This window comes from Lepus europaeus, chromosome 1, assembly GCF_033115175.1.
Source record: "Lepus europaeus isolate LE1 chromosome 1, mLepTim1.pri, whole genome shotgun sequence".
Lineage (NCBI taxonomy): Eukaryota > Metazoa > Chordata > Mammalia > Lagomorpha > Leporidae > Lepus > Lepus europaeus.
The window spans coordinates 16,193,921-16,214,283 of record NC_084827.1 but is presented as its reverse complement, the minus strand read 5'-3'; the positions used below and the strand labels follow the sequence as shown (position 1 = coordinate 16,214,283).

The following is a 20,363-nucleotide window of genomic DNA, read 5'->3' as shown; positions in this document are numbered from 1 at the left end:
GCCTCCGGCAGGATGACTTCGCCAGTGCTCAGGGGATCTGGAGAGATCCTGCTGAAGTTTAGCGACCCGAGACGCAGCCTGCCTGAGGTTCTGTGAGGTGCTTTGGAGCTCTGCTGGGGAAAGGTACGGCACGAAGGCAAATGAGTACCAGGAGGAACCGTCTCAATTCCCAGAAGCACAAGCACCTGCCCCAGAGAAAGGAATGCACGAGGCCTCAAGGTACAATGCCGCTCTTTGTCAGAAAATATATTTATTATTGATAGCGAGTGAAGCGGAGATGTCAGTATTCACGACGGAGGTTGCAGAAGTCAAGGTTGCTTTCATATTGATAAAAATGCCTGACTTCACTTGCAATCATAAACATTATTCCAGTAAAAGAGGTACATTTTCTCTCCTTTTTGTCTTTTTACTTGCATGATCACAATAATAAGTTAAAATGAAATCGCTCTTACACAATCAAGGAAGAAGAGAGAGAGAGAGAGAGGGAAAACCCAGGTGCTACAGCCTAGACAACCCCTCCAGGCAGGGCCACCGGGCTCAAGCTCCCCTCTCTCCGCTCCGGGAGCCGAGCCTCCCAGCTCCGTCCGAGCCAAGGTCCAGCAGTGATGGGACACAGTTTAGGGTCGGTAGAAATTGAAGAGAAAGTACAAAAAGGGGGAGAAGGCCGCTGGGGTCTTTTATTCATCATAAATGGGGTTCACGAACACTGTGCGGTGTCCTGGGATGACTGGTCCGGGATCTCGGCCTTGGCTTTTCCAATTGGTGCTGATGACCTGACATGATTCGGTTGACTCGACTTTCCGGGACTTCTCTTCGGGGGTCTTCTGTTTAAATGGGTTATTTTGTTACTAGGAAAAAAAAATGTTCCGCCTCTGGAATTAATGTTGCAGGGGTTCCGTGCGTTCTGAGAGGTGACTATCCTCCCTTCTGTAGCACGCTCTGCAAGAGAAAGGACAAGGTTCACCAACCCAAGGAGACAAGAGGGAGAGAAAGGCAGTAACTCTTCAGGACTGTTCATGTCCCTTCCCAAACGTCTGCTTCCAACACACAAACAACGGGGCAACCCAGGCTCACAAGGAGACCACCCTGCATGAGCACCACTGCTTTCTCAGGTCTAATGCCCCAGAGAACCCTCCACTCCGCCGTGCAAGCTGCAAAACCTAAAGATGCACGTGGTGGTGCCGGTGGTGGTGGGTACCACGCGGCCAGCAGGTGCATCTGGAGATGCTGGGAGCAGGACTGGTGGCCCCCGACTGGGAAAATACTGCTGAGGCAGTGTGGGGGCTGGGGGTGGGTGGGAGGAGAGGTTCTGAGAGGGACTCTCTCCCAGACACGGCTCCCTCTGGGCAGCTCACAGATGTCCGATGCACGCACAGCCAGCATCTAGCTCCAACAGCAAAAATCGTCCCTGCGTTGATTTTTATGGGTGGTAGATAGGGCGGATTCTTCCTCTTTTTTTTTTTTTCCCCCAAAAAGATAGTCTATTTAATTTGAAAGGCAAAATGAGAGAGAGAGAAAGAGAGAGAGAGAGAATGAATGAATGAATATCTTCCATCCATGGTTCATTCCCCAGATGGCTCCAACAGCCGGGCTGGGCCAGGCCAAAGCCAGGAGCCAGGAGCTTCTTCCAGTTCTCCTCTGCTGCCTTCCTGAAGCTCATCGGCAGCAAGGTGGACTGCAACTTAAGCAGCTGGGACTCGAACCAGCAGCCATTGGGGGGGTGGGGAGGAGGGTGCTGGCGCCCCAGGTGGCGGCTTAACTTATGCTACAGTGCCAGCCCCAGGAAGGATTCATAATTTTGAGCTCAAAAATCCTCTATAACCAGCAGAGGCTGGGGGCTAAAAACTATGTTCTACTTCTTAAAAGTTGTATATTTTTGAAAGGCTGGGAAACATACATTGGGGAAGGGGGAGTTGGGGGGTGTAGAAAGAAGAAGAGAGAGAAATCTTCCATCTGCTGGTTCATTGTCCAAATGCCTGCAAGTGCCAGGGTAGGGCCGGGCAGAAGCCAGGAACCAGGAGCTTCCTGCTGGTCTCCCATGTGGGTGGCAGGAACCCATGTACTTAGGCTATCACCACTGTCTCCCAGGTGCGTTATGTGGGAGTTCGAAGTGGTGACTCAGCCTTCTGTACTACAATGCTCTCCCCACTTGGAAATCTTTGAGAAAAGCGACGCTTTGCCCTGTGGTTTCTCAGAAGAGCCCAGGTGAGGCCAAGGTTATCTGGAGGTTATCTGGAGGTCATCTGCACCCCGCTTCCTCTAGGCATCCCTCAGCTCTCCAGCCACCCACACACCTGGCTCTTCGCTGAGCTCCTCCTAGGTGACCACTACACTTGGATGTCAGGGGGAGAATCCAACACAGGCACACCCATGGAAAACTGTGGAGCAACACTGCGTAACAACTCGGTAAGTTCTATTTATTTGCTGAATGTATGGGAAAATTATTTGACTAAATCAGTAACAGGGGGCTGGTGCTGTGGCATAGTGGGTAAAGCCGGTTCGAGTCCCTGCTGCTCCACTTCTGATCCAGCTCCCTGCTAGTGCCCCTGGGAAAGTAGTGGAAGATGGTCCAAGTGCTTGGGCCCCTGCACCCATGTGGGAGACCAGTAAGAAGCTCCTGGCTCCTGGCTTTGGACTGGCCCAGCTCCGGCTGCTGTGGCCATTTGGGGAGTGAATGAACCAGTGGATGGAAGCTCTGTCTCCCTTTCTCTGTTTTATAAATAAATAAATCTTAAAAAAAAAAAAATTAAGTAACACACATAGCCTAAATTCCAAAGGAGCTCAAGAATACCCAGGACACGGTAGCGGCTCCTTCCTCCCATTTCCAGGTTCTTGCGGCCCCAGCAGAGAAGGTAGGGGTAGCTCTGCCTGCACAGCATGTCTGCAGCAGTGTGGGAAATGTCCCAGAGCTCTCGCACTGCGGAGAGGATGTGCACGGGACGGACTGAGAGGGTGAGCGCGGGGGCAACCATTCACACAGGCAGAAACCAGCCCGGCACGGGAGGACAGAGGAGAGAGAGGCCTCAGTGGACGGAGAGGCATGGGTTCAGGATGCTGTGTGAGAAAAGAGCATGAAAAGGACCAGAACGGTGCCCGAAGAAACACGGGAAGCTGTCAAATCCCATGGGGAAGGCTGACCTGACATCCTAGGCACAGCGCATCCAGCAGGAGAGAGGGGAGGCGGGGGGACTGGGGAGGAGTGGGCTAGAGACCAAGCGAGGGTGGGAACGAGAAACAGACAGAGGTGGGAAGAGCGAAGGGGGACCCAAGGCGCGGGTGGACCCATCAGAGACAGTGACAGACACAGGGGAGTCAGTGGCAGGGCCCAGCTGGGCAGCGAGCACCACGACTTAAAGTTCGGGTGTTGGCGAGGCGTCCTGGACAGAAATGTCTGGGAGGAAGCAGCAGCCTTGGGAAGAGATGGCGAAGGTCTCTAGGGATGGAGAGTTAAGTTCAAGGAGCGAGTGAAAGGACTGGCATGCATGGGGCAGGACAGAGGCCGGGGAGGGACACGTGAGAGCACTGAGTTGCAGAAGCCGGGGGCAGGCTGATCGCCCTAAAGCCTGGCGCTCGCCGGCTTCTCAGCAGCCTGCGTCCACAGGGCACGCAGCCACATCGGGCACTCAGTGCACAAGCTGCCTTAGACACCAGCAGAAGTGGTCACCAACGAGAAGGGCCCATCCAAACAGGACATCACTCAGAGACGCTACACTGGTCTGGGGCACATAGGAGACAGAGCAGGCCAAGCGGGAGGCTCGCTAGTGTCGGATCAGCCACCTGAGTGCTGTGTTTGTGGAGCGTGGAATGCTGGCCACCTACCGGGCCAGGGTGTCACCGAGTCCCATTGGTCGCCCCTGCCCGGTGGCCTGCTCAGAGTGAAAGCCTCTCCGGTCACACGGGCGGGAGCTCTATAAATTCCCACCGTATACACAACTCGGCCACAACATCCCTAATGAAATACAGACTGGGAGCCGGCACCACAGCGATCTATATGGAGCGCGTCCAGGGCCATTTCGTGACTGAAGCAAAGGAGCCCATGGAGCGCTGACGTCATATTGCTGCTCTGTATTTGAGGAGTCGCCCATTCACTACCTTTTTCAATCCGCTGATGGGAACCTTAAGGTGCTATCTGCCTGGTCAAGAGCCCACGGTTGTGCCTCTCCCTGTCACATGGGTCTTGGTGCCCTAAGGACAGCCGTGTGACAATGTACCTCTCTTTGCAAATGGCACCCCACAACATGGTCAAAGCAATAGTTGAGTGTGTGTTTTTATTTATTTTATTGATTTTTGAGAGCCTAGGGCTTCTTTTACCCCTTCTTTTCTGTTCTCTGCAACCCCAATCAAATACAGATGAGTGCGTTTTGAGACAAATCCCATGACGCTGAGAACATCAGATTCCCTTTCAAAGGAGCAGTGGGCCAGGCTAACATAAAGGCAGCCGCAGAATATGTGAAACAGATGTAAAACGTACAAGCTCCCCCCGCCAACCACGTTCACAGACACCCTGCTCCGTGCGTGACAGCTGCAACCAGACACTGCAGCACTGCAGCCAATTCACGCGTGGCTGCGAGGGGCCGGGAGAGCTGCAGGGGCAGCCCGTACACCTGCTGTCAAACTGCACCCAAGGGTGTCAGAGGGGCCACAAACCTGCCTCGCTTCTGCCAGGGACCTTAGCGAATACAATGGCAGGTTGGTAAACCAGCGAAGTGTGCCGCGTGATGATGGCATGATGGCACGGCAGCCTTGCCAGGAAACCAGCTCCAACCCAGGCCCTGGGAGGGGCTGGGCTCTGTGGCTTCCCCTTGACAGGGTCCCTGCTCGGAGGAGCTGCTGTTGGGCTGAATTTCAACAGCGCATAAACTCAACGCTGCATAAATTAACATAGGAAATCCCAGGAGGAGGAGGGAGAAGCTCTGCCTTATTCGGGGAGCTGCTAACACTTGATCGCATGCAGGGAAGGGGATTCCTGCCTCTGCTCATCACTCGCGGATCCCGGCCTGTGGGGAGGCCTTTCGTAAGCAGCAAGGTGGGGGCTCGGGGGTGGGGAGCACCCGAGGAGAGACGGGCCCCAGAGCTCCAGCATGGGCACTGCGCTTCTCCCTAGTCTCATCTCCTTCAGGTGCCTGCCGCTGCGGCGCCACGGACGGCTCGCACCGTCAGCCGAAACCGGGCCCTCTGAGACTTGTGTCACTGCCACTTCTTATTAAAATGGTCCTACTGCTTTCCTCAAATATTTTTTTAAAGACTTATTTGAAAGGCAGAGTTACAGAGATAGAGGGAGAGCAGGATGGGGGGGGGGAGAGAGAGAGAGAGAGAGAGAGAGGCAGTGGCGGTGGGGGTGGGGTTTGTCACTCTCCCATCCGCTGGTTTACTCCTCAAATGGCTGCAATGGCCAGGGTTGGGTCAAGCCGAAGGCAGCAGCCTTGAACTACATCCGGGTCTCTCACACGGGTGGCAGGGACCCAAGTACTTGCGGCCATCTTCCACTGCCTTCCCAGGTGCATTAGCAGGGAGCTGGAATGGAAGCGGAGCAGCTGGGACTTGAACTGGAGCACATATGGGATGGAGGCATCACAGGCTGCAGCTTAACCTGAATGCCACCCCCCCAACGCCCTCCAAGTGACTTCAGAACGGCAGCTCTCCTGGAAGGCTGGACTGGTCTATCGTAGCACTGTGCCAGCCGCTGGCTGCCTCAATGCAATCAGCAGACGCTATGGCGACCCCGGGCTCTTCAGCAGTCATTGTGAGGATCAGTACCCCAGCTGTTAGTTAAAGAAGCCGCCACTCAAAGGCCCTGTCTCTGGGTGAGCTCATGTAGCTCCCCAGGAATTCAGACCTCGGACGGCAGGGAACAGGCCACCTCCCTGTGGGGAAGTTCAAAGGTGAACACGCTCTGGGACACCCACAGTCCCCAGGGTTCTACTCAGGAGGGGCAGGAACAGGGGCAGGCAGAGGCGGCTGGAGCTGTGAGGGGAAACAGCCAGTCGGAGATGACTGTCCAGTGAGGCAGGAGGAAGAGCGGCCCATGAATCCAGAGAGGGCTCGGCCTGTGCAGCGCCTGCTGCCCCGTGCCCTGAGTACTGGGCAGCGGCCTTCTGCTTCCATTTTCAGTCCCTTCCCCCTGCAAGGGCTGCTCTCTGTCCTGCCTGCTTTGCAGGGAACACACGCATGACTTCTTCCTCCTCCCTGGGTCTTGCTGTGTATCTTCCATGATAAACGCTCTGTACAGTATTCAAATTAAGTTACAAGTAATTAACCGCTGATACAATTTGCTGCAATAACAGACAAAACAGCAACATACTGCAGCTCCACTTCTTGGAGCATGAGCACCAGGGAAGAAATCCTTATTAAGAAAAATGAAAATGTATTACCATGGTAATATTTCTTCTATTAAACTCAGATGTAAAGGGAGAGAAGGAGAGGGAGGGAGGGAGAGAGGAGGAGCGGGAGGGAGGGAGAGAGAGAATGTCATAGAGCAAACTATTACTCCCAGAAAGTGGTTTAGAAAAGGATCCCTAGGAAGGGGGAGGCTGGGGTAACACGTGCAAAGCTTGGCATCCAGTTTGCTCTGCCCCGCAGAAGGATGCGGAATCTCTTACGAAGCTCCCATGCGTCACCCTGTGCACCAGCAGCCCGGTGGGGGATTCATAAATGTCGGTAGGTGATGATGATGAAGGAGCAGCCTTCGTACACAATAAAAACATGCCCCCACAGGCCTTCCCAGAGAGCTGAGCGTCTTGTTGCTCTCTGAGGGGAGACCCTGCATGGAGGTCAGGGGAGGAGCAGGGTGACTGGGAGTGGCAGAGCTGGGGAGGATCTGCTCACACCTGTGAGCTAAGCAGGGAACCCTCACCCTGGCCCAGCGCCTCTTCCCTCCCACCAGGCCACGTGGCGCCAGGTGTGGCTCTGCATCTGGATCATCCGGTTTCCAGAGCCAGAAGCTGGGGGCTGGAGGTGGCTGGCGTGGTGTTTTTCTTCTTTTCAGGGGCTCCTGCCCTTCCAGGTTATCATCCAATTTGTTCCCGAGGCCAAGGATGCACTCCCAGGGCTGGCCTCTTCGGGCTTCCATGGGATGGCTCGGACCAGCAGGTAGTGATGGCTTCTCATCCCCAGAAAGGGGGACAACAAAGACACAGCCTGGCCTCTGAAAGGCCATCGGGCTCCTGCCCGGCCGTCCTCAGGCTCCTGTGCACAGAGGCCCCTAGGGAGCATGGGGAGGGTTGACACGCTCAGTCCCACCTCCAACCTCCACGGTCAGAACCTCCAGGAATGGGGCCGGACTGTTGCACGTCAAACTCCCCGGGTGATTCTGACGTCCACGTGCATTCAGGATAAAATAGTCTAGGGAAGGGACCTAGGTTTGGAATCAAGTGTCGGCTATTTGGTGTGGCCTCGGCCCCGTTTACGGCCACTTAACTCTCTGGTGCCAGTTTTGCAAGGGAAAAGATGAGCACCTGTAAGGTCCTTTTTAGCTCTGCTGCTCACTTATTAAAAGTTGCATACAGTACAGGATTCATCTGAAAACAATGATGATACAGCGTGGCACTAGCTTTCTCATTCAAGAACTCTGATTTCTAAGCAACAGCTCCTACTACATTTTCAGCACCTCTTAGCGCTCAACATTATAGGACAATATCTGAATCCTGGCCTAACACACATCCAAGCTTTGGGGGAGATGAAATAGACTGTCCTTAAGAAGGTCGACAGAGGGGCCGGCGCCGTGGTGCACTAGGTTAATCCTCCACCTGCGGCGTTGGCATCCCATATGGACGCCAGGTTCTAGTCCCGGTTGCTCCTCTTCCAGTCCAGCTCTCTGCTGTGGCCTGGGAGGGCAGTGGAGGATGGCCCAAGTGCTTGGGCCCCTGAAACCAGGAGGAAGCACCTGGTTCCTGGCTTCAGATCGGCACAGCGCCGGCCATAGCGGCCATTTGGGGAGTGAACCAATGGAAGGAAGACCTTTGTCTCTGTCTCTCTCTCTCTGTCTATAACTCTACCTGTCAAATAAATAAATGAGGTCGACAGAAACTGATCCAGGGCCAATTCTTCCAGGTACACTCATCGTGAGGACATCACTCATATTTGGGAAATGAGGGAACTGGAGTCTGTTAGCCTTGGGACAGAGAAATGTCACATTGGCCATGGCCACCTTTGTCACCATCCTGAGCTCACACTCCTCACCACTGCCAGGTTCATTCCTTCCTTCTTTCCTTTTCTTTTTGTAGAAGGTTTATTTATTTGAAAGGCAGAGTGACAGAGAGAAAGACACACACACACACACGCACGCACGCATGCACACAGAGATATCTTTCACTTGCTGGTTCACTCCCCAAATGGCTACAACATCTGGGGCTGGACCAGGCTGAAGCCAAGAGCCTGGAACTCTATCCAAGTCTCCCACATGGGTGGCAGGGATCCATGCACGTGGCCGTCTTTGCTACTTTCCCAGGCACATCAGCAGGGAGCTGGGTAGGAAGCAGAGCAGTGGAACTCACACCCGTGCTCCTGTGGACAGGGTGCTGGCCTCGCAGGTGGCAGCTTAACCTGCTGTGCTACCACTCTGGCCCCCAGGGACTTTCTGTTATCTGCACCCAGGCAGGCAGGAAGCACATAGGTCTAAGTGGGGAGGCTGTTTCACTCCCCAGGTGTGCTCACCTTGGTCCCTCCTTAAGCTGAGCTCAGCCGGCACTGGGTTAAACCTGTGCCGTGGCTCACGGCCTCCCGATTGCCCCATCGCATGACCACCTGTGTCCCCTGGGCATCTGCCAAGGCCGGCATCTATTCTGGTCCTCGCATGTCCATGGTTCTTCTGGTCTCGGCTTCCCACGACACATCCCTCACTGCCTGCAGCCTGCTTGTTCCCGGGATGAGCAGCATCATGGCGTGGCAGGAGCCCCGGGCTGGCGGGAGGCACCCCGTATTTCCTAATGGGGCTTATTAGCCGGCAGCCCACGTTCCGCCGGGCACGGCGGAGATAACTGCTTTTTCACTTCACTGACTTTAGAGAAACTGTGAAACTGCTCCCAAGTTCATTCCCTGGCCTTGGCTTCCCCAGAGCTGTCAGCAGTGTGAACTCAGAGGGAGAGTGTGGAGCCGCGGGAGGCCAGGCAGCAGGCAGACCAGTCAGTCACAGTGCAGCTCTGCCCGAGTGGGCGTCTGGGGCTGGCGGAGAAATCAGAGCGAAGCACGGAGACTGGAGGTCTTACACCAGAAGGGCTGCTGCTCACTGCCTCTGGCTCCCAGGGACAAGAGTAGGCTCAGTCCTGGGGCCACAGAGCAGCAAGGCCCTCAGGGTCACTGGGTTCACGCTTTCAATTTGTCAAAGAAGAAAACTAAAGCTCGGGTCACCATGACCGGATGTGGGTGGTAGCACCGGCTTTTTTCCATCAGCCGGTGTCCTCCAGGGAACATGACAGAACATTCTGGAAGAATCCAGCCAAGCTTTTCTGTCCCTTCCTGTTTAACAGCAGCACTTGCTGGGGAAAAGCTGAAATGCTCAGAGTCACTGCCCCCATAGCAGCCAGATCCCACAGGTCAATGGTGGGGTGGGGAGTAGTTGGAGTGTGTATGGGGGGAGGTGTCCAGGGGGCAGAGACCCTGCAGATCTGGAAGCAAGCCCCCCCCCCCAACTCAGGTGCAGTAAGACAGAATGGGAACCCCCACCCCAGGTGCAGCAAAGACTGTTCATGGTAAGAAGAGCTGATCCCATCGTGGGGAGCTTAAGAAAGTTCTAAGGCTGAGCAGATACGAGAGATTACAAAAGACACGGACGTCTGTATCAATTTCTGCTCTTCGTTTTTAAATGCTTTATCTCACAGAGCTGGCCGGCAGCTCTTAAGCCTTAGAAATAATAATTAGAGCAATTTAATGTCTCTTTATCCTTATGAAGAACACATAACTTAATATACTGGAAATAATAGTCTAAATGTTTCATGTCAACCCATGAGGAATTGTTTAAGAAGAGCCGGAGATGGATGAGCCTAAGTGGATGAATAAGAAGAAAAGGGAAAGTTAGGCTGAGGGACATCCGGAGACCTTCCTATCAGTGAGGTGCGTCTGTCTCCAGGACAGTGCCCACGGGAGCAGTGGACGCTCCGCTTACGGGCCGTGAGAGCAGAGCGGCCTTGGCGACTGGGACCGTCCCTCGTCAGAAAGGCACCCCAGGACCTCATGGGGGACTCGTCTAGCCTGTTCTCTGGGTCTGACCGGAAGCCCTCCAGGAAAAGCCAAGATGGGCAGTGAAGGCCCCAGTTTCTTCTACCAAGGGGGCAGAGTTGGGGGGCACGAGGTCAAACTCCAACGCAGCAAGGGGACAGTGTGGCATGGGAGGGCAGCAAGTGGCTGTTTCGCGAGCCATGCCGGTGTGATCTTCCAGGGGCCAGCACTCACCTGCCCCTCCGATCCCGGGCCCCACCATCCCACGCCCCTGTCTGAGACCTTCAGACTCCGCGGCGGCTTCCCCAGCACTCTCTCCCTGGCACGCATCTGCACTCTCCCGTTCTCTCACTGCGCTGCTCCTCTGACCGTGAGTGGCGGGTGTCCCCTTCCATGCACACCCACCGCCACACCAGACACCACTTAGTCTATGTTGAAACTGTGCTTTGTTTTGCTTTGATGACAAGGTACATCTCGGTCTAGCTGTTAAATTCACTGCCATGACTCTCCTGAGTTTCCATGCTCTCAACTGTGAAATGGTAAAAGTAAAACCACCTCTTATTTACATCTCAGGTTGTCATAAGAAACAGGTAAGAGAGCGGATGTGAAATGACCTTGAAATCTTAAGAACTGCAGAAAAACAAAGTACTGCTGTTTCTGGGTTCTTGCTCATTTCAATGTCGCCTGTCTTAGGATCGAGGCTTTGTGGACTCATGTTTTTAATAGTTCCTTGTATGACACATTTCCTAAGAACTGAATTTAAGAGCTGGCAAAACAAATACCCCACATACACTAGCCACAATTTACCGCAAAATTACTGGGGAGGGAGGGGAGGAAGGAGGGTGATCTGGAATCATTTGCAATCATTTGCTGCTTTTGGCTGATCTGTTTAGTTTTGGTATGAAGGAATACAGCTCAGGAAGGAAGGTAAAAAAATAAATACTTTATATAAATGCAGTCATGCCAGCATTCCCACTAAACCCAGAGAACAAGGCTCTAATGCACCACGTAACACTGACTTTGTCACAAGTGACCTTTATCTTATTCTGGAAATGCATGCCACTGAGCAACCTCGCCAGGCAATAATGCAACACACCCTATGCAGGCAGGATGGGCTCAATACTCCAACAGCTACAAGTCACACTGGGGAAACAGGCACGTACGGCAGACACCAGCGGTGGACCGCACTACGTCCCGGCCTTCTTCTTTCTACTGGTTCACTTCTCAGCCCCGCCTCCATAAGGCGCTGCTATGAAGTGAGGAAAAGCCCGCGGGTCATGGGTATTAACGTGGAGAGCTGGGGCCCGTCAGAAGCTGCCTGACAAATAAAACGTACTCGCTTGCCATGAACAACGTTACTTCTCTGAGAGGCCTATAAAGAAAAGAATCCCTGACGTACTACTCAGAGTTATACAAGTGCTGCTGCAAGTGAGGACAGAAAAAAGCCACGGGCCAGGAGGCCTTTTAAAAAATAACGCAGACTTTTAATCAATCCCGAGGGTGTTTTTCCCGCTGTGTCACTGCTATTTTTTTGGTATCCAGACAATACCGCTCCTCCCACCAGACAGTTCTGGGGTGTTAGAAATTTACACTGATTGGACTGCATAAAGGCTCGCTCTGTGACTCAGATGCTGGGTTGAGTGGGGTTAGAAGGTCAATGCTAGGGAGTTTGTCGGCAGAGGGAACCAAGGTTTCCAGCCATTTCCATCCGACGGTTACAGCAGTTAAATGCCAGGCAATTATGTGACCTACCGGAATGGGGACAATTTGCTTTAGGGTTTATCACTAGTTTTCTGAAGTGCATAAATTAGAGAAAATGCAAATCCTGGGAACATTCTATTATCCTGACATGGAGGGTGAAGAGAAGATAATGTGGCTACGGTGTAGTAAAGCAACGGGGATTCTCGCCCAAATCCTGTTTCCGTCGTCCCTTTTCCTGGACAACTGAGAGGACTTCCAACAACGTTGTGCCATGACTGCATGGTGATTGGATGGTGCATTGCATTCACTGGTTTTTAAGACCAGCTGCCCTGTAAGTAGACCCGCTGTTCATGGGCCCAAAGCTGTAGGCCTCTTAATTTATAGCCTTCCTCTCTGCTGGCTTTGAATACTGGCTTGTAAGTACGAGGCAAGAACACAATTAGTTGAGGACAAATGTTCAGGGCAAGGGGAAGAAGTGTCAGTGTAAGAGTCTCTTTGTTGCACGAGTGAGCTAGCTGAACACGAGGAGAATGCGCGTGGCAGCTCTGACCCAGCCAGCTCAGGACCGCCATTCTTGATGAGGACTACCTGAGTGTACCCGGCTTTTCCCCACACACATCAGCCCAGGACATCCTGCCCTGTGCCCTGAGCCGCTGGGCTGTCCACTCCGCCGGAGCCCAGGCAGCCTGGCTGGCCCACTCACCTGTTTGGCGTGATTCACACAGTGCATGTACTGGTTGGCCAGAGCAGAGCAGCTGAGGGTCTGATGGGTGTTCTGGCGGTAACACTGGAGAATCCTCGCCTGCAGGTCAGCACACACTGGATGACACTCGTACCGCCTAAGGACAAAGACAGGGACCACTGAGCCACACGGCCTCCACTCAGGATACACAGAGTTACAGAATGTAGCAAATGTTAAAGAGCATCTCAACGTTGCCAAGTGCAGAAAAAGACTCAATCATTTTCTTTAGAACTTTAAGGAAAGATATTCAATTATTCCCATGATAAAAAACGTATACACGGTAAATGAATTCTATGAAATTAGCTCCATCAACACAAGTCTCCCTGGGATACTAGAACCTTCGCTTTTAAATCCACACCCAAACCCATGAATGGCGCCAGGACTCTTCGGCCTGGTCATCTGAGCCAGCAACGTGCAAGCTGTGACTTCTCTCTTCCATCTGCAGGTGCAGCTTTCAAACGGACCTGGTTCTTCCCAAACAGGTCCCTGCCACCTCTTTGCCTGTCATTCCCCAGCCAGAAGTAGGGCCAGACCCTCAAGCCAGAAGTCTCCCCAAAGAAACATCAGTTTGAGTGGACGGTCACGTTCCCAGTCGGCACACTGCTGCAGCCTGGAAAAGTGCGTTCAGGGTGGAGCCTTCTCTTCATGTCTGCTCAGGCCGCTCTGGCCCGCAAACGCTCAGCAGGCCGCTAAGTCTGGGAAACAGCGACCCGTATTTCAACACCACGCTCCAGCCTAACCTTCTGTGTATAGATTCCATTAGCTCTTCCCTCCCTGCGAGGATCTACCATTCCCTTGTGGGTGACCCCACAGATCCTGTATTAACTTCTCTCGGCAAACACATAACCCCAAGCACACTGCTGTCCAGTAGAATTCGCTAGCCTATGTAAGAAGGACCCTGTCTTCTTCCCTTGGTGTCCTAAGCTCTTAGATATGGATCCTCCCCACACAAGTCAGACAATGAATGTATTGAATGAATACAAATGAGTGGCAAGAAAACATTTTAAAATTCCCAGAGTTAAAAATTTTGCCAATTGTACTTAAAAATCTCAGACTTTTAGATTGCTCTCAGTGAATGTGATATTCCAAAGATAAATGGTTCCATAATGCTTATAATGTCCACTTGAAAAATCATAATAGCAACATAAACCAAATGAATTAGACAAAGGAAAAAAAATTTCTTTGGTAAAATGAAAGGGAACTTGGCTTGTAAGGATCAGATACACAGAGAAAATACATGATATCCTTTTTCATCTAGGAATTCATATTTGTTAAAAATTAGTTTTTTTAATGCAAGAATCTTCCTTCTTATCAGTTCTTTTTCTGAAATTTAAATTTGTTATTTCCATAGTAATCTTGAAATAGCATTATTTTCCATTTAATGGGTTCTAGAAAAGCCCTGGAGAACGTGGGCGACTATTTCCCATCAATAAGGAAACCCTTGGGTGACGATTTATCTCCTCATTACTTTTATCCAACACACTAAGCTAATGTATATTTTGCGAGAATAGAAATGCAAAGTAAGATACCAGTCCCTGAGGGAATTTACTTCTTATTACCCTCTATAGAAAGCAGAATACGGGGAGGGGCCGGGGGATGGTCCTACAAATTTTACCTAACATTGCCTTTACTTTTTCATTCATTACCTTACCACTTTGTCAAATACCTAAGGAGAGAATTTAAATCCAAGCCCAGGAGTTTCACTTCTTTTTAAGATTTCGAAGTTCAGATATCTGGGACATTTTCTGGCCACAGATTTCCCTAATCCCCTCAGATGAACATCAGCATTTAAAAGGAGCCAGCTGTGCTTCCAGGGATCGGGCACACTTAGCACTAACTGTCTGATTATAGCTGGGCCTGCACCTGGATAAATACTGAATAAAATATGATTAAGCATCAGGTGAGTGGAACCCAGCAAACACATGACTAATGACTCTAATGGCTCACAGGAAAGCAGGGTGACATCTACTCCAGTGCTGACAACTGATTGTGTATCCGAGGCAAAGCAGGGGAAGGAGGTGGGGGGTGGACTGGGCGGGGTGCGCACAGGGCAGGAGGTTGGAACAAACCTGATCAGATAGGAGGAAAAGCTTGTAAGAATGAGCACCCACCCACGTGCTGCACCTCAGAAAGAAGACAGCCTTTCTTTTTTCCTTTTTTTCAAAAAGACTATTCATAATGAAATAATTTTGTTTCATACTACAGACTCCTTCGAAAAAGGAAATTTAAGTTGTACGTAAGCATCTACCCTGAGATGAGCTATTAGCATGCAAGTTAAAGGCCATGAGTTATTTATGATTTGATATGTGTCAAAATATACTTTTATCACCACAAATCAATACCATTCACTTCCAGGGCCCTTGATTTCTTGCCTGGCAGTCTGGGGGTGGGGTGGGGTGTGCTGTGTGTGTGTGTGTGTACATGCACCTGCATGTGTGACCCCTTGAAATCTTTTCTGCACACATTTCAACCTGCACTGCTGATCAGATGGCAGAGCAGGGCTACGGCGCTGGAGATCAGCTCCCGGAGTAGACCCTGGTACATTCTTCTTGGATTAATCTGCTAAGGGCAAAGCTCTGCCTCTGTATTGATCTGTGATGCTTGTTATGCTGCCCTAATGCACTGTTCTCACTTTGGGAAAATGCTAAACGAGATTACCGGCTAACATTAGGAGGCCATAAAGCACAAGCCATGGCACTTCCCATCCAGGAAAAGGGTTTCAAAGACATTTCCAAGATGCATTATGGTAAAGCTGCCATACAGGCGTGGAGTCAGCAATTGACTTTTATTGACTGCTTTCCTTTCTGCTGATGGACAAGTCACTGTTGGGGGAAAATAACAAGAGGCAGAATCTCAAGATACCTACGAAGGAAAACTAAATCTTTAGCTGCAAAGGACGTTTTAACGATGCAATTTCAATGTGTGTAAGGAAGATTCTATAAGGCAATGGTGAATGACAATGTTAAGAGCATGGTGAAATACACAGATCTGGAGAACCCAGAACAATAGTGGACAACAGAGAAGATGTAATAGTTATCCCAAAACCTGTTTAGCCAAAAGGCATTGGTTGAATCGAGCTGACCTTTGAAAATACACATTTATCGAAAACAATTAAGAAAAAACAGAGTTTTGTGGTCACTTGAAATGACAGAGGACTTTCAAGGGTCTCATCACGGGTACATCTATCTTTAGATTTATTTTATTTGTTTGAACCGCAGAGTTAGAGAGAGAGAGAAGAGACAAAGAGATCTTCCATCTGTTGGTCCACTCCCCAGATGGCTTCAGCAGCCAGGGCTGGACCAGGCAGAAGCCAGGAGCTCAGGAGCTTCATCCAGATCTCCCACACAGGTGCAAGGACCCCAAGTACTTGAGTTGTCTACAGATGCTTTCCCAGCTGCATTAGTATGGACTGGATTGCAAGTAGACCAGCTGAGACTTCAACCAGTGCCCAAGAGGGATGCCGGTGTTGTGGACAGCGGCTTATCCCTCTGTGCCACAACCCCGGCCTCTCTCGCTCGCTCGCTCTCTTTCTTGCTCTCGGCTCTCTCTTCTTCCAAGCTCTAGCAGCTCTGCCCTCCGCAGGAGCCCTCCCACTCCCTCACAGCGGCATTTGGGGCCAGGCAAGCTGCTGACAGCCTGTGAAGGCAGCATTGGAGTCCCAAAGATTCAACCTGAGAACGGAATCAAAAGAAGTGTTCCTTGCAGGGATTCTGTAGCTGGGAGAGCATTTCTGTTCTTTTGTCTAATGCTAATATTTGCTTAAAAAGCATGGAAGCAAATATATCCAAGCCTTTTTCTCATTGGCCTGAAAAGTGTCTTTGGAAAAAGAGAAGGACACAAACATACATTCAGGCTGTGTCTACTGGTTCAATGCTTCAGCTAACACGGTGATACACAGAAATGGTTACTACCATTTCTGATTATTTCCTTTGGAGACATTTTTATAAATTCCATTAACTGCTCAAAGAGAAGTGAACACATTCTTGATGAAAACGAAGGTGACTTCAGCAGTGTTCAGAACTCACCTCTTACGGCCCCCAAATAGACCACCCTGGGTTATCTGTCGACTGACTGCTGCCTGTCCTACTTCCGCAACTTAGAAACGGCTTTGATGTGGGTCTGAGCTTTACATTTCAAGGAAGCTACTGCCCCATCTCCTTAGCTCTGCTAATAGAAATGGCCAGGACACTTAGGTAACCTCAAAAAGGGGGAAACTGGGAGACGGTCACACCACTGTCCACTCAGCGGGGCAGGGGAGCCAGGTAATAAGAAGTCGTCCACAGCCATGGTCCCTAACGCTCTCGGGGTTACAAAACTTCATCGTGACTCCAGGCACACGCACAAAAGGATCCTCTCCTTGTATTCAGGCCTGAATTCCTGGAGAGTCCACAGGTCCTCTGATGCAACACCAGAGAGGGAGGTGGGGAAAGGATCCTCTTCTTGTATTCAGGCCTGAATTCCCGGAGAGTCCACAGGTCCTCTGATGTAACACCAGAGAGGGAGGTGGGGAAAGGATCCTCTTCTTGTATTCAGGCCTGAATTCCCGGAGAGTCCACAGGTCCTCTGATGTAACACCAGAGAGGGAGGCGGGGAGTGCAGGGACTTGATTATACGTATGGCTGCTCCTAAAAAAACTGTGGCTTGACGCTGCATCCTATGTGAGATTGGGCAGCCTCACAACGTGGAAAGTGCTGAAAGCAGGTACGGAACCCAGTCACGGAGTCAGCTCTTTGAACATCATTCCTATGGCGCAATCCAAAGTTCTGATTTCATCCTGTACTAAACTTTTCATTCAATGGGAAGCCCAGGAGCCAGGATTTCTGCTGTGCTTTTGTAAACACACACACACACACAACCAAAGCTACTATAAGCACACTGCCAGAATTTTTTAAAAATGTAAAAATCCACTTACTCTCTGGTATAATAAAGCTATTGTAAAATGAAATGCAAAAGAGGAAATTATTTATCTAAAATGCATTCATCATGTGATTTCTCGCATTTTCCATTGTACATAAAGTTACAATATCCTACTACTCAGAATAAGATGTAAACAGTCTCTTTCTACGACTACAAGATCTGAGCGAGAACAATTTCAAGCTCTTGTGACGTTCTTAGTAACTGATAACCGTTTTCCTAATAATGTTCCTATCGAATTTCTGCAGTCACACTTTGGAGGCCAAACATTGCCGGAAGTTGCCTGCTTTCTTCGTCTCCATTTGTTTTCACATGTACTTCCTGATATAATTTCCTAAAAAATAAACAGAGTCTCCTCCCTCCAACTCCCACATTCCTACTCCTGGCATGACGAATGTTACATATATTGCACTGTATGTCACTGCAATGCAAAAAATGACATTAGGCCTTGGAGGCTACCAGAGAAGGGGACAGTGACCTTGGCTACACCTGATTCAGCCCTTAGTTCAATGACCCAGTCCAGCTGAGAGCAGAGCATCACAAGTGTCTATCACCCAAGGAACAGACTTCACTTGGCTGTTCTCAAAGTCAGTGTTGGCTGATGTACGACACAGTGCGAAGACTTCTATCCTGGAAAACCAAGGCTCGAGGGAGCAGCACCTACTGAAGACACTTTAATTCTAATCTACTCTGGAAAAAAGATGTTAAGACCACAACTCAGTAATCCGGACCCACAGCGGGAGGTTGGCCTACAGGGAGGGAGGGGGAAGAACTACCCAAAGAGTTCAGGACACTGAGAAAACATGGGAAAACCCTACAGATGGGATCTCTGGCCACCTGTATGACTAACACAAGCCACACAGCCCTGTTCACACATAGCTACTTTTTTTTTTTTTTTTAAATTTTTGACAGGCAGAGTGGACAGTGAGAGAGAGAGAGAGACAGAGAGAAAGGTCTTCCTTTTTGCCGTTGGTTCACCCTCCAATGGCCGCCGCGGCCGGTGCGCTGCTCCCAAGGCAGGAGCCAGGTGCTTCTCCTGGTCTCCCATGGGGTGCAGGGCCCAAGCACTTGGGCCATCCTCCACTGCACTCCTGGGGCACAGCAGAGAGCTGGCCTGGAAGAGGGGCAACCGGGACTAGAACCTGGTGTGCCGGCGCCACAAGGCGGAGGATTAGCCTGTTGAGCCACGGCGCCGGCCATAGCTACTGTTCTTACAGCACTTGGCCTGACATATCCTCAGTCTGAGTACAAAAACCCCTAAATAAAGGGTGAATAAAAAACCAACCAAACAAACAAACAAAAACTTCTGGTTTTACAATATGTGTTCTCTTATTCAATACTACTGGGTACTTAAAATTGATGGCGGCAGGGGAACAAGCCAGGGGGCACGGGTGTCCTGGTGAGAGCTGTGGGGTTGGGGTGTAGCACACAGCAATGCACTCAGATACTATGGGACACCCGGGTGCCTGGTTTCTTTCCGGAGGCCACAGTTCTCACTACTGCTGGCACCCTGCTGGCTGCACCACGCCCTCCCTCAGTGCAGTCCTGCTGCCATGGGCTCAACAGGTGCAGCTGAAGACCTGGAAACAGGGCATTTTCTACTTCTCCAAAAAATACGGGCCTCCACGGTGTTGTTTCATAAACAATTTCTTAAAACCAGGAGGCATGGAGAGGCTAACAGTGACTTAGGGTCAGTAGAAAATTTTTCTTTAAAAAATTCCTCCAAGTAACAATGCCTTTCATTGACAAGAAATTAGTAATTTATTCAGGCGAAACATCTGTGAAGTTAGGCAGAAAAAATGACCCATTGGCTCAATTTTGCCTTCTACCATACCATGGAATTTTTGACTTATATTTGGGCCTGTACATCATAATTTCTATTTCTAAAAAGAGAGATAAAATGGTTTTTATTTTCATAAAGGATACTTGGAACAGACAATAAAAGTATGCAGAGTTTGGGGACATGGAACATATCTGGTGCCGACATTAACGTAACCTGGAAGGACGTAAATCAACTTCTGGATCACACTTAGGACAACCAAGTACAAAAGAGTTGTTATCTCCTCATATTCCCAAAGTCTTCCCATCTCTCAAAACTCTACAGCTGCCCTCCTGTCCTCTAGAGAGGGCTGAGCCTTCCCTCCCTCCATGTGTGTCTTAGCAAGGCTGCAATCTCATTGCTGTAGTAAGAACGGGCACTGGTAGGATGCTGGGCAGCAGCATTACCTCCATGTACAAAGCAGGAATAAGATAAAATCAGAGACCACAGAAGTGGCCCCTGGATACAAGATCTGCAGTCCTGGGAGGAGTATTCTCTCTCCTTTCAATGACTCATAGGCTATAGGCTGAAGAGACGTTAGGGCCAAACATTACCTTTTTAATCTCCAAAGGGTATATCAATGTGTGAATGAGGCCAAGTGATAATAATACACATCAAAACGTTTTGATCTGAATATCTCAATCAGGTTTCAGGGCCAAGAAAGGCTTTATTGCTGTTATTGTTATTATTAAAGAAAAACATGGTGTCTACTGTCCTGATTTTATAAAGCAATTTAGACAACTTAGAAAACGTTAAATGTGAGCATATACAATGCACGACTTTAGATTTCTTTTCCTTAAGTGCCTGTATCTATATATTATATTTAACTTATGCCAACACAAGTTCAAGATCATTTTATGCCCCAGGTTCTGTGCGTTAGTTCCTTTCCTCCAGGCTGTATTCTGGAATGCTCACCAAAGCTGGTGTATGAAAGGGAAGTGTGACGACTGGTTGGTCTGTCCATTCTTTCATCCATCCATCTACTCAGTCACTCCCAGGAACAAGTGTGATTAAGTCAAAGACATTCATTAAACG

The 20,363-nt window shown here is 50.3% G+C and overlaps 1 protein-coding gene across 1 annotated transcript in view; it reads right to left on the bottom strand.

The window, feature by feature from the left end:
* Nucleotides 1-226: 226 nt before the first annotated feature.
* Nucleotides 227-20,363, bottom strand: part of CHCHD3 (coiled-coil-helix-coiled-coil-helix domain containing 3) — a 282,290-nt gene continuing 262,153 nt past the window's right edge. The window contains exons 7-8 of the mRNA XM_062198182.1: nucleotides 12,557-12,692; nucleotides 227-939 (exon numbers count right to left, since the gene is read on the bottom strand). Of these exons, the coding sequence (XP_062054166.1) occupies nucleotides 916-939; nucleotides 12,557-12,692 (160 nt within the window). The 3' untranslated portion in view covers nucleotides 227-915. The remainder of the gene's footprint in view (nucleotides 940-12,556; nucleotides 12,693-20,363) is intronic.